The following is a 20,256-nucleotide window of genomic DNA, read 5'->3' as shown; positions in this document are numbered from 1 at the left end:
TTGGTCAGACAGGACCTGCCCCTCCTAAACCCCTGCTGGATGGGTCTATTCCCTTGTCCATCCTGAAGGTGCTGTGTGATTGCACTCAGGATGATCTGCTCCATAACCCTGCCAGGCACCGAGCTCAGGCTGACAGGCCTGGAGTTGCCAGGGTCAGCCTTGCAGCCCTTTTTGTGGATTGGGGTGACATTCGCCAACTTCCAATCATCTGGGACCTCCCCAGAGAGCCAGGACTGTTGGAAGATGATGGAGAGTGTCTTGGGAGGCTCTTCTGCCAGCTCCTTCATCACCCTGGGATGGAGCCCGTCTGATCCCATAGACTTGTGAGGATCCAGATGGCTCAGTAAGTCACTATTTCCTCCTGGAATACAGGGGGGCTGTTCAGCTCCCTCTCTCTCTACCAGCTCCAGAGGCCAGTTGTCCTGAGGGCCACCTGTCTTACTGGTGAAAACTGAGGCAAAGTAGGTGTTAAGTACCTCAGCCTTCTCCTCATCTTTGTTAACTATATTTCCCTCCAAGTCCAACAGAGAATGGAGTCAGAACATTCTGAGACTTTACACACCTTGTTTAGCAACACAGATACTTCTGACAAAGGTCAGGGTCTTTGGACCTCATTTTTAGAACATTCACAAAAACTTGTGAAACTCATCCAGCTTTTATTAGATTTCTCTGTCATCCAAGGAGGGCCCAAAAGTAACCTCACTGTTTAACAAATCATCAGGTACTACTTCAGAGACCAACACCACATTCCCAAACAAAGGGAATGATTTTCAGAAGAAGACATGTGAAAACAGACCACAAAAACAACACGCAAACAACCAAAGGCCAAGTTTCTTGATCCTCCGACATTCACGTTCAGCACTGCTGGACAGACACTCTGGGACAATAACTGAGGTCAATAGATGATGTTACACCAGGAGGGGAGAAAATGGAGCTGGGTTGACATTGTGTTAATTCCAGTGACCAGCCACTGGTTAGACTCAAAAAGTGCTGCCTGACAGGCCCTGACACTTGACAATACACTTCTCAAAAAAAGCCCTTAATGTTTACAGTGTGTAATAGATGAATTAATTAATTTGCTAGAAACCAAATCAAATAGTATTTTTAATTTTGTTTTAAATGTAAAATTAAATATGCCTGAAAACATGGAGGATTGTAAAAACCAGAAAGACAGCTTCCCGGCAGAAAGAACAATGCCTTATCGGAGAATGGCTCGGTGCTTAACAAGGAATGTAGAGTACTCACTGTGGAGAAAAGGAAAGATTCCCCAGTTTCGATACCTCTCAGCCCGGTGCCTTCCCCCCTCCTTCCCCTACAGGTTTTTCTAGCCCCAAACAGTTTCGCCCTGCTAAGAAAAATACCTCCCTGCCTTTTTTTACCGTTTCTAGCCCTAAGAATTCCCTTCTTCTCCTCAGCCACATTGTCACACCGGGACCCTGCTAGCTAAAACCCCCCCCACTGAATCTCCGGGGAAGACCCGTGCCCTGCAAACCCCCTCGGTTCATCCCGTTCCCCTCCTAAGCCAGCACCCGGGAAAAACCCCCACTTCCTCTCAGCCTCTCCATCTTTCCCGGTACAAGCCTTTCCTGGCCATACATGCCCGGTTTCACTCCCAAAACACCCAAAACTCAGAGCCACCAGTTTTTCTCTTTTCCCCTACGGCCCCGGTCAATCCCGACTCCCACGCCGGCCGTGCTGGAAAGCCCTGGCTGTCTCCATATTCTGCCAAGGTGCCTGCCAGCCGTGTCGCTGGAAACCAGGTCCCACAGAGCACCCCCAAAAGTCCCAGTACCACGGTCACCCACAGCGCAAGCCCTGCCAAGCTCCCTGCCAGTCCCCCCCAAAGGAAGGCTGTGCAGCCCCCACACCTGGCCCCAGCTACCCCATGCCAAGGCAGGAGCGCAGTGGAAGTGGACCAGCAGAGATAGCCGCCGCCCTGGAGAGCTTCTCCAGCTAGCCACGCTGCCAGACAAAGCAGCCCCACCGGGGAAGTCCCGCCGCCCATGCTAAAAGCTGAACCAGCGTGGGGAGCCTGCGACCAAGCCCAGCGCTGCTCCTTTCCAATGCCAGCGGGTGCCGGCTCGGCACGAGCCGACCCCCGTCTGAACGTACAGCATTGCAACCCTTCCTGCTGTGTACGACCAAACAGGACATCATGCCAAAGCCTGCAGTTTGTCCCTTGCCAAGTACCCCAGACTGTACAGCCACATGGAAACCCCCCCCCACTCCTGGGCACCATGAGGCAAAAGGTATTGCGAAACACGGCCGGACCTGGTTGAGGACTGCAACTGTTACAACGCACAGAACTGAGCCTGCGCAAACGAGAAGCGATTGCGAAACTGTTATGTAACACATGGAAACTGCGCCTGCGCAAAAGGGGCGTGGCCTACGCCAGAAAAAGTGAATATAAGCAGAGCCCTGGACGAGAGCCAGATGTGAACCTTTGGGAGCTGGTCTCCTGGGTCACCCGGTGCTCTGCTATCCTGCAAGCACTGTGTTGCTCCTCTCCTTGCCTTCACAAAGAGCTGTAATCACTGAGGCTAAGGCCTACAGAGCTGGACGCTGCAATCACTGAGGCTAAGGCCTACAGAGCTGGATACTGAAATCACTTAATAAAATCACTACCTTTTTTTTTTAATAAATGCTATTAACCTTTTTTTTCCTTATAAAATAAAATAAACGTTGATTTATCTAGCCAACGCCTCGGTGCCTATAACAATTCTGGTGCCGTGACTCGGATCCAAAGGCCTTGGACGTGGATCGTCGACAGGAAGAGCGCTCCCGTCATCCCAAACAGACGGTCCTGGACGCAGATTCTACGGAACAAGACCCTGGACACCCGAACCTAGAGGGCAAGTAGAAGGAGCAACAGAACGGACTGCAGTCAGGTGTCGGTTTGGCCATAAAGGACCCCGTAATTCCAGTGCGCACTGCCCGAACAAGAGACCCAAGGACGAGTAAGTATAGTACGATTCTGTTCGGTTGGGGAAGGGTTTCCTGGAGTGCAGTAAATGAGAGGTTCTTACAGAACCAAGTGAGTGCGGACTCTCTACGTAGTGCGGTTCCCATTGCTCGTGAGAGCGTGGGCCACGAACGAGAGGAAAACGAGTGTGTGTGTGTGTGAAGGCACTTTGGAAGATGGGACAGAAAAAGAGTAAATTTTCTGATCCCATGGGAGGGTTTGAAGTAAAGCTCCCGGATATACCCCCTGATAGCTCCTTAGGGCTCATGATGACCTGTTGGGATAGTTGGCCCTCTAACCAGGGAAAGAGTAGAGAAAAGATGGTAAATTATTGTATGAAGGTATGGGGAGGTAGACAAATCCAAAGAGACAGTCTTTATTGGCCTATATTTGGGACATTTGAAGACTGCCTATGTAACGCATTAAATGAGTATGTTAAAACCAAAATACCTTTTAATCCTGAAGAAAGTGAGTATGCAAGCTTATGGGTAAGATCAGAAACCAAGACATATCTATATCCACTTAAAGAGAAAAAGGAAACTAAGAAAAAGCATTTGAAAATTGAGGAACTCCCGCTATCTCCTCCTCCCTATGTCCCTCCTCTCCCTGCTCCAATCCCTGCACCCATTGCAGTACCTACTGCTCCTCAGCTAGATCCTTTAACGGACTCTGAGGATTCCCCAACACCCTCACCATCACAGTCCCCGGAACCAGCTAGAAGAGTTACCAGAAGTCAGACTGGGAGGAGGGGGCGATCAGAAAATAAATTATATCCCTTAAGAGAAACAGCTATGGGAGGTCCCCAACCAGGGGTGGGATTTGTGTCAATTCCCTTAAATTCAGGGGACGTAAGAGAATTTAAAAAGGAAATGGGAAATTTGTTAGAGGATCCACTTGGTGTGTCCGAAAGGTTAGACCAATTCCTGGGTCCCAATTTATATACGTGGGATGAAATACAATCTATTTTAAGAATATTATTCACAGTAGAAGAAAGAGAAATGATTCGAAGGGCTGGAATGAGAAATTGGGATACAAGACATCAAAATGGCCCAGCCGCAGATACTAAATGGCCTTTACAGCGGCCTAACTGGAATAATCAAGACCCAGGAGATCGGACACACATGGCAGATCTGAGGGATATTATTGTCCAAGGTATTAGAGAATCCGTCCCCAGAGGACAAAACATCAACAAAGCTTTTAGTGAACACCAAAAGAAAGATGAAAGCCCCACAGAATGGTTAGAAAGACTAAGAAAAAGCTTACAGCTTTATTCTGGTTTAGACCCAGACACCCCAGTGGGACAGGCCTTATTAAAGACCCAGTTTGTGGCCAAGTCCTGGGTAGACATACGAAGGAAGTTAGAGAAAGTAGATGATTGGCAAGAGAAAGGATTAGATGAACTTTTGCGGGAGGCTCAGAAGGTTTATGTGAGGCGAGATGAAGAAAGTCAAAGGAAGCAAGCAAGAATTTTGGTTGCAGCGGTTAGAGAAGGGCAACGTGAAATTAATAATGGTAAAAAGGGTGGGATACCCCAACGAGTAGATGGAAATGACAAGAGAGACCAAAAAGAGCGAAAAGACTTGAAAAATATTGAATGTTTTTACTGTCAGAGGAAGGGGCATCTGAAGAGGAACTGTAGAAAACGCATACAAGATGAAGCAGCATTTAAAGAAGATTAGAGGGGTCAGGGGCTCTATGTGCTGGGGACCCTAAAAGGAACAGAGCCCTTGATAAAATTAAAACTAGGTCCCCAGCAAGAAGAAATGAAGTTTCTAGTAGACTCCGGGGCAGAAAGATCAACTGTCCAACAAGTGCCCCGAGGGTGTTCACCATCCTCGGAGAATATATATGTAATTGGAGCAAAAGGGGAACCCTTTAAGGTCCCCGTACTAAAGGAAGTAGAAATAGAGGCCCCCTCCAAGATTGGAGTAGGGTCATTTCTATTAGTCCCAGAAGCCGAATACAATCTTTTGGGAAGAGATTTAATGATTGAATTAGGGATAAATTTGGAAGTGGAGAACCAAAAGTTAAAAGTTAAATTATACTCTCTCACTGTAGAAAATGAGAGGGAAATAGATCCTGGAGTCTGGTACACCCCAGACTCTGTAGGAAAATTAGACATAAAGCCTCTCGAAGTAACCATTAAAAATCCTGAAGAGGCAATAAGAATCAGACAATACCCTATTTCACAAGAGAGTAAACAGGGTTTACAACCTATAATCGAAAGGTTGATAAAACAAGGATTATTGGAACCCTGTATGTCACCTCATAATACTCCAATTTTACCAGTACGGAAGCCTGATGGGTCATACAGGCTTGTCCAAGACCTAAGAGAGGTCAATAAAAGAACCATTACCCGATTCCCAGTGGTGGCTAATCCTTATACTTTATTAAGCCAACTTTCCCCCGACTACAAATGGTATAGTGTTGTAGATTTAAAAGATGCCTTTTGGGCTTGTCCTCTAAAGGAAGAAAGCCGGAATTACTTTGCTTTCGAGTGGGAAAATCCCAACACCCACCGTAAACAACAACTAAGGTGGACCGTGTTACCCCAAGGGTTTACGGAATCTCCCAATTTATTCGGGCAAGCTCTAGAATGCTTATTGGAATCTTTTTGTGTTAGCCAAAGTGTCACCTTAATACAATATGTAGATGATCTGTTAATAGCTGGAGAAGACCAAAATCAAGTTCGCAAAGAAACTATCAGGTTGCTAAACTTTCTGAGTTCTAAGGGATTAAAAGTTTCAAAATCTAAACTACAATTCACAGAAGAAGAAGTCAAATATTTAGGACACTGGCTTAGTAAGGGACATAAAAGACTAGACCCCGATCGGGTTAATGGAATCCTATCCCTGCAAGCCCCCACAAGTAAAAGACAAATTAGGCAACTTTTGGGATTATTAGGATATTGCAGACAATGGATTGAAAATTACAGTAGCAAAGTAAAGTTTTTATATGAAAAACTAACTCTTGATGGACTATTAAAGTGGAGTCCAAAAGATGAAAGTCAATTAGAAGAATTAAAAGCAGATCTGGTAAATGCACCTGTATTAAGCCTACCAGATATAAAGAGACCTTTTTTCCTATTTGTAAATACAGAAAATGGGACCGCGTATGGAGTTTTAACCCAAGAGTGGGCTGGAAAGAAAAAGCCAGTGGGGTATTTTTCCAAAATACTAGATCCTGTCAGTAGAGGGTAGCCCACTTGCCTACAGGCTATTGTGGCCACTGCTCTTCTAGCAGAAGAAGCCAAGAAAATAACCTTTGGTGCAGAATTAAAGATATATACCCCTCATAATATACGCGGAATATTACAACAAAAAGCTGAGAAATGGCTAACAGATAGTAGGTTGTTAAAATATGAAAGCATTTTAATCCATTCTCCCAAATTGGAACTAGAAGTAACCAGCCTTCAAAACCCAGCTCAATTTCTATATGGAGAACCCTTAGAAAAATTGTCACATAATTGTATTCAAGTAATCGAGTCTCAAACTAAAATTAGAGAAGATTTAGAAGAAGAAGAATTACCTGATAGGGAAAAATTATATACAGATGGATCTTCTAAAGTAGTAAATGGGCAACGCAAATCAGGGTACGCTATAGTTGATGGAAAAACGTTTGAAATTAAGGAATCTGGGCCCTTGGATAAGACCTGGTCGGCCCAAGCTTGTGAGCTATATGCTCTCTTAAGAGCTCTTCAGCTATTGAAAAACAAAACAGGGACAATTTTTACTGATTCAAAATATGCATATGGGATTGTGCACACATTTGGGAAAATATGGGAAGAGCGAGGGTTAATAAATACCCAGGGAAAAGGCCTAATACATGAAACACTAATTAAAGAAACCCTAAAGGCCTTAAGACTGCCCAATCAAATAGCTGTGGTACATGTAAGAGGACACCAAAAAGGGCTATCTCCTAAGATAAGGGGAAACAATCTAGCTGATGAAGAAGCAAAGCGAGCTGCATTACTGATGATAAAAGCACAAGAAATAAATAGCAGCAAAATCGAAATAACCAAAAGTTTCACTAATCGGGAAAAAGAAAAATTGCAGCAAGTGGGAGCAGTAGAAAAAGATAACAAGTGGCTGCTACCAGATGGGAGGGAAATCCTTCCCAAAGGGCTAACTCAAAGGATTATGAGAGAATTCCATCGACAAACTCATTGGGGAGTACAAGCATTAGTGGATCAATTTGAAACCAAATATATAAGTATAGGAACTTATAACATTGCCAAACAAATTGTTAGAGAATGTTTAACCTGTCAAAAAGTAAATAAACAACAATTAAGAGAAAAGGTACAAGGTGGGAGGGAATTGGCTAAAAGACCATTTGAAAGGCTACAAGCCGATTTTACTGAACTACCTAAAGTGGGAAGATACCATTATCTCTTGGTTTTAGTAGATCACCTCACCCACTTTGTAGAAGCTTTTCCTGTAGCTCGAGCAACTGCCAAAACAGTGGTTAAAATATTATTGGAAAAAATTATTCCCCGGTATGGAGTCATAACAGTAATAGACTCAGACCGAGGGCCACATTTTACCTCCAAAATTATTAAAGAGGCATTAGAACCTTTTGGAATTAAATGGGAATATCATACTCCTTGGCATCCTCAAAGTTCTGGGAAAGTAGAAAGAATGAATAGAGAAATTAAAAAGCATTTAACAAAACTAATGATTGAAACCAAAATGAATTGGGTAAAATGTCTGCCTTTAGCTCTGTTAAATATAAGAACTCAACCCCGTACAGATATCGGAATATCCCCCTTTGAAATGCTGTATGGAATGCCATATGACTTTGGAGACCCAATTGAGCACCCAAAAGTAGAAGAAAAACTGTTGCAAGAATATGTAGTAGAATTAATGAAAAAAAAGAAAAAGTTAGAGAAAAAAGGATTGGTAGTCCAAAGACCACCCTTAGATGTATCCATACATAAGATACAGCCTGGAGATAAAGTGCTAATAAAGACTTGGAAAGAAACATCCTTAACCCCTCGCTGGGAGGGACCCTTTCTTGTTCTACTTACCACAGACACTGCAGTCCGGACAGCAGAAAGAGGATGGACTCATGCCAGTAGAATCAAAGGACCAATCCATGATCAGCAATGGGAAGTGGTGAATAACTCAAAGGACTTAAAACTGACTTTACAAAAAAAGAACGAATAAGCTGATCTATAACTGTACATTGTGTAAATGCAAATTGTAATTATTATCCATTTGTATGCTATAAAAGTAAGGTCAAGAGAGGTGGTGGGTGCACAGTCATTACGAGAATACTCCTGAAGAAGTTTTTTTAGGAGTAATATAATCAAAAACAAAGTTAAAGTTCAAAAACTTAAAATTAGGGGTAACAGTGGGAGAATACAAAAATTTCAATCTGATAAATTGTGGGAGGTTTTTATAAAAGATAAAAAAACTCCGAAAAATATCACTAAAAAGGTAGTGAGAATAAGCTGTGACTTAAGAAAGGCAAGAAATAAAAACAACTGAGGCACATACCAAGTAAAGTAAAACGAGCTAAGCTAAAGATCCCCTGAAGACTACACTTGCTGCCGAGAAGATGATAAACCCCGTTGCTCGATGCAACCGAGTAGACGGAGGAGGCAGAGGTGTATTACTGTGGGGACTGTTAATGGCTAGCCTTGTTGAAAATCCAACAAATGCCCTGTGCCACCAGACAGAATGTGCAATAAAATGCCTTGTAAGTCCAAAACAGTCTTTCCCCCACTCAAAACAATATGAACCGGAGTTTTGGGGTATAGAACTGTATTGTGATAATAATTATGCTCGAAATGACCTTATAATTCCACCATCATCTCTTAAACCATGGGTAATAACAGCAATTTTGTTAACAGTTGTAAAAATAAGTAAAGCAAAATGGCCATTAATTTTTATGGGGATAAATCTAGTAAGTGGGGAAGATCCTCATCAACCCTATAATTGGACCTTAGTCAGAAGAAAAGATTCTTATGTTATCCAACAAATAGTTACACCCGGATCCCCAAGTTTCACTGCCTCACTTTGTAATCTAATACCCACAGACCAATGTGTAAAGAAAAAGCCTTATTACTTCTGCCCAAGTTCCAATCCTGGGAAAGGATACTGCAATCTTCCTGATGAATATTATTGCGCTCACTGGGATTGTGTTACTATAGCTGCAGCTTGGGAATCCCCAACTACGGATAAATTCCTAAAAGTTGGATGGGGGCCAGCTGGCTGTAAACCCCCAATTTACAACATGGTCTTAGGAAGGCGAAAAATAAATACCCTTGGTAATTGCAAGTACTTATACCTTAATGTCACTTCTCCAGAAGATTTTGGGTGGAAAATAGGAAAAACTTGGGGTGTGAGATACTGGGAATCTAGTAAAGATCAAGGAGAAATAATAGTAATAAAAAAAGAAAAAGTAGTAGTTGCAAGGGCAGTAAGTCCTAAACAAATACTTAACACACCAAAGGCACCTACAGTAAGTCCTAATCAAACAATTAAACCAACCCTATTAAATCGTACTAAGCGTGCTCCTAAAACATCAGAGGAAACTATCACAGAAAATGAAACAAATCCACTATGGAAAATAATACAGGCCTCCTATCAGGCCCTAAATTATACAAACCCCAATATGACCTCAGCCTGTTGGCTCTGTTATGATGACAAACCCCCTTTTTATGAAGCTATCGGATTAGACCTGGACTTTAGCCTGAATAAAAGAGTAGCCCCTAAGCAATGTAAATGGGAAGAAAGACGAGCAAAAATCCCAATGCAATATGTAAGAGGGAAAGGACGCTGTATAGGGAAAATACCTACATCAAAGAAAGAGCTTTGCAGTGTTCATGAAAAGAGACTAAACAAAGTCAACAAATACTAGGTCATTCCTCCAGAAGGAGGATGGTGGATTTGTTCAAAAATAAGTTTAACTCCTTGTATATCTCTTAAAGTATTCAATGCATCCAAAGATTACTGTATCCAAGTAAGAATAATTCCCCGAGTACTGTACCATCCAGAAAATGAAATGTACGATTATTGGGTAAAAGAAAACCATAATATTGTTAAACGAGAACCTTTCACGGCCATAACTATAGCCACCCTTTTAAAATTAGGAGCTGTAGGGGCAGGAACTGGTATAGCCTCCCTTGCACAGCAAAACCAAGGATTTTCATCTCTTAGAGCTGCAGTAGATGAAGACTTAGAAAGAATAGAAACGTCAATTTCAAATTTAGAAAAATCCCTGACATCACTGTCTGAAGTAGTCCTACAAAACAGAAGAGGGCTAAATTTATTATTTTTACATCAAGGTGGGTTATGTGCGGCCTTAAAAGAAGAATGTTGCTTTTATGCTGATTATACTGGAATAGTCAAAGATTCTTTAGCCAAAGTAAGAGAAGAGATTGAAAAAAGAAAACGAGAAAGAGAAATACAACAAAAATGGTGGTTTAACCAGTTTCCCTGGCTAACCACTATAATATCCACCATAGCAGGTCCCCTAGTAGTGTTATTATTAGTGTTAACTTTCGGACCTTGTATTTTAAACAAAATAATTAATTTAGTTAAGTCTCGATTAAAAGCTGCTCACTTAATGACATTAAAAGAAGCAGATGTTGTTGCTAGTGAACATCTGTTACAAGAAGACCCAACTTTACAAGCAGCACGAGAAACAATAGCTAGGTTTGATCAGCAAATTAATAATTGGTAGAAAAACAAAAAGGGGGGATTGTAATAGATGAATTAATTAATTTGCTAGAAACCAAATCAAATAGTATTTTTAATTTTGTTTTAAATGTAAAATTAAATATGCCTGAAAACTTGGAGGATTGTAAAAACCAAAAAGACAGCTTCCCGGCAGAAAGAACAATGCCTTATCGGAGAATGGCTCGGTGCTTAACAAGGAATGTAGAGTACTCACTGTGGAGAAAAGGAAAGATTCCCCAGTTTCGATACCTCTCAGCCCGGTGCCTTCCCCCCTCCTTCCCCTACAGGTTTTTCTAGCCCCAAACAGTTTCGCCCTGCTAAGAAAAATACCTCCCTGCCTTTTTTTACCGTTTCTAGCCCTGAGAATTCCCTTCTTCTCCTCAGCCACATTGTCACACCGGGACCCTGCTAGCCAAAACCCCCCCCACTGAATCTCCGGGGAAGACCCGTGCCCTGCAAACCCCCCCGGTTCGTCCCGTTCCCCTCCTAAGCCAGCACCCGGGAAAAACCCCCACTTCCTCTCAGCCTCTCCATCTTTCCCGGTACAAGCCTTTCCTGGCCATACATGCCCGGTTTCACTCCCAAAACACCCAAAACTCAGAGCCACCAGTTTTTCTCTTTTCCCCTACAGCCCCGGTCAATCCCGACTCCCACGCCAGCCGTGCTGGAAAGCCCTGGCTGTCTCCATATTCTGCCAAGGTGCCTGCCAGCCATGTCGCTGGAAACCAAGTCCCACAGAGCACCCCCAAAAGTCCCAGTACCACGGTCACCCACAGCGCAAGCCCTGCCAAGCTCCCTGCCAGTCCCCCCCAAAGGAAGGCTGTGCAGCCCCCACACCTGGCCCCAGCTACCCCATGCCAAGGCAGGAGCGCAGTGGAAGTGGACCAGCAGAGATAGCCGCCGCCCTGGAGAGCTTCTCCAGCTAGCCACGCTGCCAGACAAAGCAGCCCCACCGGGGAAGTCCCGCCGCCCATGCTAAAAGCTGAACCAGCGTGGGGAGCCTGCGACCAAGCATGCCAGCGGGCGCTGGCTCGGCACGAGCCGACCCCCGTCTGAACGTACAGCATTGCAACCCTTCCTGCTGTGTACGACCGAACAGGACATCATGCCAAAGCCTGCAGTTTGTCCCTTGCCAAGTACCCCGGACTGTACAGCCACATGGAAACCCCCCCCCACTCCTGGGCACCATGAGGCAAAAGGTATTGCGAAACACGGCCGGACCTGGTTGAGGACTGCAACTGTTACAACGCACAGAACTGAGCCTGCGCAAACGAGAAGCGATTGCGAAACTGTTATGTAACACATGGAAACTGCGCCTGCGCAAAAGGGGCGTGGCCTACGCCAGAAAAAGTGAATATAAGCAGAGCCCTGGACGAGAGCCAGATGTGAACCTTTGGGAGCTGGTCTCCTGGGTCACCCGGTGCTCTGCTATCCTGCAAGCACTGTGTTGCTCCTCTCCTTGCCTTCACAAAGAGCTGTAATCACTGAGGCTAAGGCCTACAGAGCTGGACGCTGCAATCACTAAGGCTAAGGCCTACAGAGCTGGATGCTGAAATCACTTAATAAAATCACTACCTTTTTTTATTTAATAAATGCTATTAACCTTTTTTTTCCCTTATAAAATAAAATAAACGTTGATTTATCTAGCCAACGCCTCGGTGCCTATAACAGTGCACTTCAATAAGGTCTCAACTCCCACAACAAACTTCTCAAAGGTTCTGGATCACAACCCACAAGGCAATTGCACAAGTTCCCACTCCCACAACTCACCTCGGTACAGAGTACGCAGTAGGATATGACAGCCGTGTTTTGCCCAGGCAGAGCAAGGGAGGAGAGAGATAAAGAAGGAAAAGAGAGAAAGGGAGCAAAGAATATCCTCAGTCCTTAGATTCCCACGGTGTTCCTGCTGCATGGATGGTCCAGATCTGGGGAAAACAAAGGGAGCAGATGAGAGAGAAAGTAAAAAACAGAGAGAAAGAAACACACTGATCTGCTGCTTTTTATAGTTCCGCTGGTACAGCTGCTTCTGTGAAAGAGACTTTTCGTTGGGTTCGTCAGAGCCCGCTTAGAGGAAGTGAGTCAGGAAGGAAGAGGGAGTTCCTAGAACATCCTGAACAGGAGTCTCAAAGGGAAAGGAAGCTGGCCCAGGACATGCTGCCCCACCTCCACGGGACCCTCTCTTCCAACCACAATGTTACCATCCCAAAAGTCGGAATGTTGGAGAAAAAACGTAATTGGGTCTGATCCTCCACAATGCCTGAAGGAGGATGAAACTTTGTGGGAAGCCAGGGCTGGAGCAGGTTTGCTGGCTGGACATGAGACCCTCTGGGGGACCCACACTGGACCATTTTGTGAATAACTGCAGCTGGTGGGAAGTGATATCGAGTGTGCAGGGAAGGAATCATCCACCTGAATGTCTCTGCCAGGGAGCTGGACCTGCTGTCTGGGAGGAGAAAGGGTGTGACTGTGCAGCTCCCCCAGGTACTGCACAGACCGAGACACTCTGGGCACCCTCTGATCCACCATTCATCAACTATGGGGATCAATAAATTAATTTCATTCCTGGCTGTGGCTCTAGATTAGATCTGGCACCATCACTCTGCCCTTTCTGTGGTGCTGGAGCAGAAGAGGAGCAGGATGCTCTCGTAGGACTGAGAGGAGTGTCTCTGGGCTGAACTGCTTGCTGACTCCACACATCCCAACTGCCCGGGGACATACCATGGGGCAGGGCAGGGTACCCTTCCTCACCTGGGGTCTCTGGGGCCTGGAAGGTTTCCCTACCTGTGCCCCAGAGCCATGGCTCGCCTGTGACTCTCTGGTTTCAGGAAGCACTGAGAGCAGAGTTCCTCACTCGGTGGCTGTTGTCCTTGTGCTGGTATCCACATGTGTATGTTCCTTACCCCTCGTCATGGGCAAGAGCATGTAGTGGCTCTGCTTTCCCTGCTGGGCTAGCAAGCTGTTCACCTCCACATCATCCATGCAGAAGATGATTTGGGCATCAGATTTCGAGGTGATTTGACACTTTAACAAAACCTCGTCATCCTCTCTGTAGCTCCAAGTTCATGTTAATTACCTAAAACACTTGTCTTTCAAGGTTTTGCATATCTATAGCGAACAGGGCGCTGCCTGCAGGAACCCAAACATTGCCCACAGCGGGACAGTCCTCCCCCCGCCAAGAGAGAGAGCAAGCAGGGGGGGAACACAGCCGGGACTACAATACCCAATCTCCCATACAAAAAAAATAAAAAAGAGGGAGTGGCATGTTATCTCTGAACTGTAGGAATGATTTATATGTTTTTAAATTTTTAAATTCAACATGATGCAGGAATGTCTATAATTCACAGGTTATATTCTCACCAGAAAAGCAACTCAAAGACCAAAGAGACATATAGTTAGGTGTTGCTATTCCAGGAATAAGGAACAAAAATGCCAATTTCTCATTTCATAATCATAAAACACAGCAAAATAAAAATTCCAATCTGTTTGTCTGAATGTTTAAATGAAAGGGTGCCCTGAATGAATGTGTGAATGAATAAACATGTGAAAATGTAACTACTCATACCGCTGTCTGGTCTGCACAACTACACTATCTCATATACACATAAACACCCTCAAGTAAAGGTCAAAAGACACATAATCCTGAATTAAATAAAGTTATTCATTTGCAGAGATGTTCAGTTTAAATAAAGGTTTTCAAGAACAAACCCTGTGATAGATGAAATTTATTAATTTGCTAAACTCAAATTGAAATTGTATTTGATGATTTTTATTTGAATGTAGAAGTGTATATATATGTTTAAAAATCTGTTGAAACCCAGCGCAGGGCAGTTGGTTTTTTTTGCAGGAGCCACAAAGATAAGAAACCATGATTAAAGGGACAAAAGAACCGAAACTACAACCTTCCAGATCCCCACCGCAGGGGGTTGGGAGAAGCCTACCTCTGGCTCGGCTGCATTCCCGTAAACCCCTCCTCCCTTCCCCCCCCTTCAGTCCATCCTGGTTTCGGTACTTCTCAGCCCAGGGTCTACCCCTTCTCCCCCCCAGTTTTTCCCTTATCAAGCCTCCCCCACCCTCGGACGTGAGTTTCGCTATAGTGACCTTTCCCCCCCTTCCCAAGCCAGCGCCCGGACTACCCTCCCGACCCTGTGCTCTGTCTCAATCCCGCGGGTCCCCCCAAAATTTGGCAAAGCCCTTCTCCAAACCCAGGCTGCCCCCCCGTCTCCCCAAATGATCCCCGCACCAGATCTGTGCAGCCCCACGCCGGATAAAACACCCTCCACACCCCATAACCCCACTCCCAACCACAGTGCCGAAGTTTTGTCACCAGCCGCCCCGCTGGGAACCAAATCCCATAACCCCAGCCCGGTTTTGCCAGCCCGCTGGTCCCCCGTTCCCTCCCTCTTTTTTTTTTCTCTCCCCCAGCCCGTCCCGGTTTCTTCACCCAGCCGGCACCACCACCGGTGCTGACCCCAGCCCCAAGGCTGCTCGTGCCAGCCACCAGCTTTTGCCTGCCCGGCTCTGCCCATGGCTGCCAAACCGTGCAGCACCAAAGCTCCCTCCCGGTCACCGTCCCCCTTCCCACCTTGGTCCATCCCGGGCCCCCCCCCAGCCCCGTAACCGCCCTTCCTCCCTTAGAACCGGCGCCACATCCACTCTCCCCATCCCAAGTTATCCACACTCCAGTTCACTGGTTTGGTTTTTTTTTAATAAATAAAATTCCAGTCCCCTGCCAAGCCCGCCGCTGGTTCAGCATATGAGACAGGTCAGCCACCGCCTGGAGTGGCCACCGTGTCTGCGGACCCCTCCACGCGGCATCAAGACGTTTGCTGCCACCACCCACGTCGCTCCCGGAGCCACCTCAGTCCCGCGGCTGCATCAGGGTGAACAACCACCACCACCACAGTGTTGTGACCAGACCCCTACGTGGAGTAGCCCGGTCATCTTAGAAACTCCATTACCGCCATCTTCAGCCAGTCCCATGGAAAGTCACGGGACCACCCCAGTGGCCGCTGAACGGCAACTACTACGCAACACCTCAAGCTCACACAACACAGAATGTTGCGCCACAGAACTGGGCATGCGCAGAAGGGACACAGTTTGCGCAACTCTTACGAAATACAGGAACTGGGCATGCGCAGAAGGGACACAGTTTGCACAACTCTTGGGAAAGGCATGAACTGCGTCTGCGCGTGGGGGCGTGGCCTACGCCAAAAAAAGTGAATATAAACGAGGTTTTGGCCCAAGTCCAGCATGAACCTTTTGGGAGCTGGTCTCCTGGGTCATCCAGTGCTCTGCCACGCTGCAAGCACTGTATTGCTCCTCTCTTGCCTTCACAAAGAGCTGAAATCACTGAGGCTGGGGCTAACTGAGCTGCTATCACTTATTAAAATCAATTTCTGTTTGTTTTTTTTCTTAATAAATAATAATACTTTTTTTTCCGTATTAAATAAAATAAATGCTGATATTCTAGCCAACGCCTAGCTGCCTATAACAAACCCAGTACTTTAAAAACACCCTCAGGAAAAAGGCTTAAAGTCAGAGAAAACACACAAACCCTAAAAAAGTCATCAAAGCTATTTGTTTCACCGAAGTTATTTGTTTGTGTTAGTTTTAATAAAGTTTTTTAGAAAGTAAGCTTAAATAAAGATTCATCAGAATAAATCCTGAAAAAAACCAAGAGTGGATTAAAGGGTTTAATTAGCTAGATATATTAACATCGGTCCACGATTAGAAATGTTGCTTATATTGAGCTCGTTTGGAATTTTATGGTGTTTTGCATTTTGTTATGTATTCCCTATTTTGCTTTCCTGTATCACACAAATAATTGATCAGAATTTTTCTTAAGTTTTCATTTTATAGAAGCAAGTTAAAAGGGGTGAAATGTTGGAATAAAAACTGCAGAACACTAAAGCCCAGGAAGGCTCCCCATTATGATAAGGCTTAATCCAGTTTGCAGACATTGACCCATCTCCTGTCTTTTGCATTTGACAAGAATTGCAGTTTCTTTGTATTCCTTGCTCTGTGCCAAAACCCGTTTTACAACACCTTCTTGTTCCCCTTTCCCTTGTGTACATGAATAATGGATTAGCTCCAGATACCTGCTCTCCCCATGGTTAACACACAGTGATCCCTTAGTTAGCATGACCCACCCCCTGCTCAGCATAACCCAGCTTCTTAATTATACTAACCCTGTATTACACTGAAGGTTTTGACAGTAAAGTGTCTTTGTTCTTCCCTCCGAATGAAGTCCATATTTTTCACTGTTTCAGGAGATCATCTAAACAAATGGCACAGGGATGGCCCAGGACAGTATTACTCCTGCAATTACAGGAAAATGCCTCAGATCTGGCAGGCAAGGAGATTCCTCTCCAGATGTTCACATCTGCGGAACAAAGCCCTTCTCCCTTCCCACCTCCAGCTCCATATAACTCCCTTTACAGGACCTATCCTTCTACTCACCATCACCTGGGGAGCTGAAGATGTCCTGGGTGATCACATCAGCACCTGCATTGTGGGGCATAGAGGGTTTTGGTGAGAGGGGCAGCAACCCAGCTCAGCCCCATGCCCCTGTCCACATTCCAAGTGCAGAGCCTTTTCTGAACAAGCACCTTCGCACCCAGGTTGCTCCATCCCACATCTCCTTTGTCTCCTGTTTTGACACCTCCCCAAAACGGTTTTTGGTTGGAATTGTTGTTCCAGGTAGATGTCTCTGGCTCACTAAAGCACTTCAGCATCTGATAAATCTCACACTATGAACTAAAACCCCCTGAGAGGGGTTGGAAATTATTCCCCTATGCTCAGAGGTTCGTGGGAGCCGGAGGAAGCAATTATCCTCCTGCCCTCACCAAAGCAGCTCTGCCCCTCATTGCTGCACAGCTGCTCCATACACCCTTTCCGCTGTGTCCTGCCCTGTGCCCAGCATGGGCCCTGTCCTGTCCCACTCAGCAGCTCTCCAGTGCTGAGCCCCAAGGCAGAGCCATCCCCCAACTAACCCAGCAGCAGTAGCAGGAGGAGGAGGAGGAAGGCCGGATGAGCACGAGACAGCCTTGTTGTTACAGTAGAATCAAACGTGAGCAATTCAGATCTACAGAAAGCCCTGTGAGGCTCAGCTATCAGCCAGAAGCAGCAAAGAGCTCAGCTGCTGCTGGCTGATAGGGAGGAGGTTACTCCCCAAGAATTCACAGAGTAGGAATTCACAGGACCCTGCAGGGGCACGAAAACAGCCAGGATGAAATAATATAAACATGGGACTTGTGAGAGAGAGGCTTTAACCAACTGAAGTATCTGGCGTGGTGGTGTGTTAACTCTTTTAGCCAATGAGCTGTAGTCCTAACCCCATATAAACTGTGTGCTGTGTGTAACAAAGGGTCTTCACTATAAACTTCATAAGCTTGTTGGTGAAGTCCTTTCTCTCCGCCGAAAATTGTTTACTTTCCATCCTGGTACATCCCACCAGCCCCAGCATTGTTTGGGCATGGCAGGAACAGCCTCTCCTGGTCCCCAGCCTTCTCTGCCCTGCCCTCACTTCTATTTCCCACTTTAGGAGGGCCACACTGGGAAGACGAGAAGGGGAAGTTGTCTGTTATGTCAGAGAGTCCATGGAGCTCCCCTGGGGATGAGTGAGGAAGCAATGGGGAACTCATGGGTTAGGATTAAAGAGAGGAGAGCTCCAGGTGACCTTAGAGTGGAAGTCTGAGCAAGGTCTTGTGGGTTCCTTCTAACTCAGAATAATCTGTGATTCTGTGAGACCAAGTTCTCTACAGACAGGAGCAGCTTCATGTTCACAGGGCGTGGTCTTTCTGGAGGACTTTAACGGCCCCAATATCTGCCAGATGGACAAGACAGCAGGATATCTTCTTGTTCCAGGACAGTGAGAGCCAGACAAGTCTGGACTGCAAAATTCACTGAGACAAACAACATCCCTGTGCACAACATTTGCAATGCCACAAGCTCCATCCCACCTCCACAGGAGCCACCACTGACTGCCAAGCTGGATCAAGGAGAAGTATCCACAGTCTCTGCACCTGCCATTCCCTTGGATTCACCCTTCATACCTGTTTGTACACCGTCTTTCACTTCATTAAATCAATAATCAAATAGGAAACAATGTATTTTCTTGTGGTCCCAAGTGCTCACATGCTGTGCTGAATTTCACTGTCTGTGACCTGTGCATCACAGGTAAAATGCCAATCAAGGGGGACCCAAATCCTTTTCTTCTCACATTGCCTTGGACTCCCATGTATCCAAGATTCTCTGAAAGTGGATTGCAAGTTTCTCTGTGTGCTTTCATGTATTTTACTGAGGCTTTTTAATGTATAAGTCAGACTTACTACAGGCAAATGTCTTTGATCAGAGCCTAGCCCTTCTCAAAAGCCATTCTGTTGGAACTCACAATGACCAGACTTTCCCCCCTCCCAATTCACAGTTCATGTAGGGAACATCATGGGAGAGGAAAGAGTAACAAGAACAAATTCAATCTGACAGTGTTTTAATGTACAAGTGCAGCAGTGAAGATGTGTCAATTCTGAATCTGTTGTTCTCTGTTGCAGTTGTCCTGAGCTCATGGGAATGACAGCAGGTGCTGGACTCAGCTGCTCACACACAAACTGCTCGGGACAGCAGAGATGCTTCAGGCTGTCAATCCGTGTACCCCCCCAGAAAGGCAGAGCTCTGCTCCACATGAGAGCTGTCTCACCATGGGTTTGGGCTCAGTGCAGTTTGAAATGTTTTCAGGTTGATGAGCCAGGACCTTTCTACTTTCATGTGCTCCGTTGCCCTGCAGATATTTTGGAGCAGAAACTTGAGATCATGGGAGTCACTCAGGGCACATTTACAGAATCACATTAAATGTTTGAAAACTTCCCTTTTGTCCTGGGTTGAGCTGGCAAAGCGCCAACTGTCCAGGACAGGGTGAAAGGGTTCCTCCTCCCCCCAGCCAGCCAAGGGAAAAGAAGAGGGAGAGGAAAGAAAAACCCTCAAAACCAGGTTTATGCTGGAACTAACTACATGTATTTATGCAGAGAAGAGAAAATTAAGAAGATACTACAATATAACACACACACAAGTTATGTATAACAAGAAATAACTTCCCACTTCCCAGTAAACACAAATTCTACCATTTTAACTACAAATCATTCTAGAGAAGTTGGTTCTTCAGAGACAGACTTAAGCAGAGAAAAAAGCTAGGAACAAACATTTTACTTCCCTCAGATAACATGATGTTAAGCCGGTGCTCTGGGCTTGGGCCTTCCCATCCCTCCTGGGACAGCAGAGTGTCTTGCTGGCACCACAGCTGTGAAGCAACTGAACAAGCCACACCCACACACCAGCTCTTACCCCTTTTCAGATGATGCAATATGGTATGAAATACAATATTATTGGCCAGAAGAAGTCAGCTGTTAGCTAGCTCAGTCCAGCTCAAGTCAGCTGACAATTCCCAGGCCTAGCTGAACTTTTAAAACCTAAATTTAGGCCCATCTGGCCAAACCCATAACACCTTTGCTTAAGCGTCTTCCAGTGTAATTCCATTTCTCTCCAGAATGTGCTCTGGCCCCTCTAAGACCCTGCTCTAGGCCATGCTGGGAAGATGTCAAGGAAGTGGAGAGGTTC

General features: G+C 45.5%; 1 protein-coding gene across 5 annotated transcripts in view; it reads right to left on the bottom strand.

Moving 5' to 3' along the window:
* LOC139683878 (butyrophilin-like protein 9) overlaps positions 1–19,942 on the bottom strand; it is a 38,417-nt gene extending 18,475 nt beyond the window's left edge. Inside the window, exons 1-3 of one of the 5 annotated variants that reach the window (XM_071579389.1) lie at positions 18,326–19,942; positions 17,107–17,151; positions 16,836–16,965 (exon numbers count right to left, since the gene is read on the bottom strand). In XM_071579389.1, the coding sequence (XP_071435490.1) occupies positions 16,836–16,899 (64 nt within the window). In that variant the 5' untranslated portion in view covers positions 16,900–16,965; positions 17,107–17,151; positions 18,326–19,942. Of the gene's footprint in view, positions 1–12,417; positions 12,573–16,835; positions 16,966–17,106 lie in introns of those variants that run through there. The other 4 variants (XM_071579390.1, XM_071579391.1, XM_071579388.1 and 1 more) reach the window with 4 other exon arrangements.
* Positions 19,943–20,256: the final 314 nt, after the last annotated feature.

The sequence above is a fragment of the Pithys albifrons genome, chromosome 30 (assembly GCF_047495875.1).
Source record: "Pithys albifrons albifrons isolate INPA30051 chromosome 30, PitAlb_v1, whole genome shotgun sequence".
NCBI classification, from domain to species: Eukaryota; Metazoa; Chordata; class Aves; order Passeriformes; family Thamnophilidae; genus Pithys; species Pithys albifrons.
The sequence above is the reverse complement of the archived record's forward strand: the minus strand, read 5'-3'. Positions and strand labels throughout refer to the sequence as shown.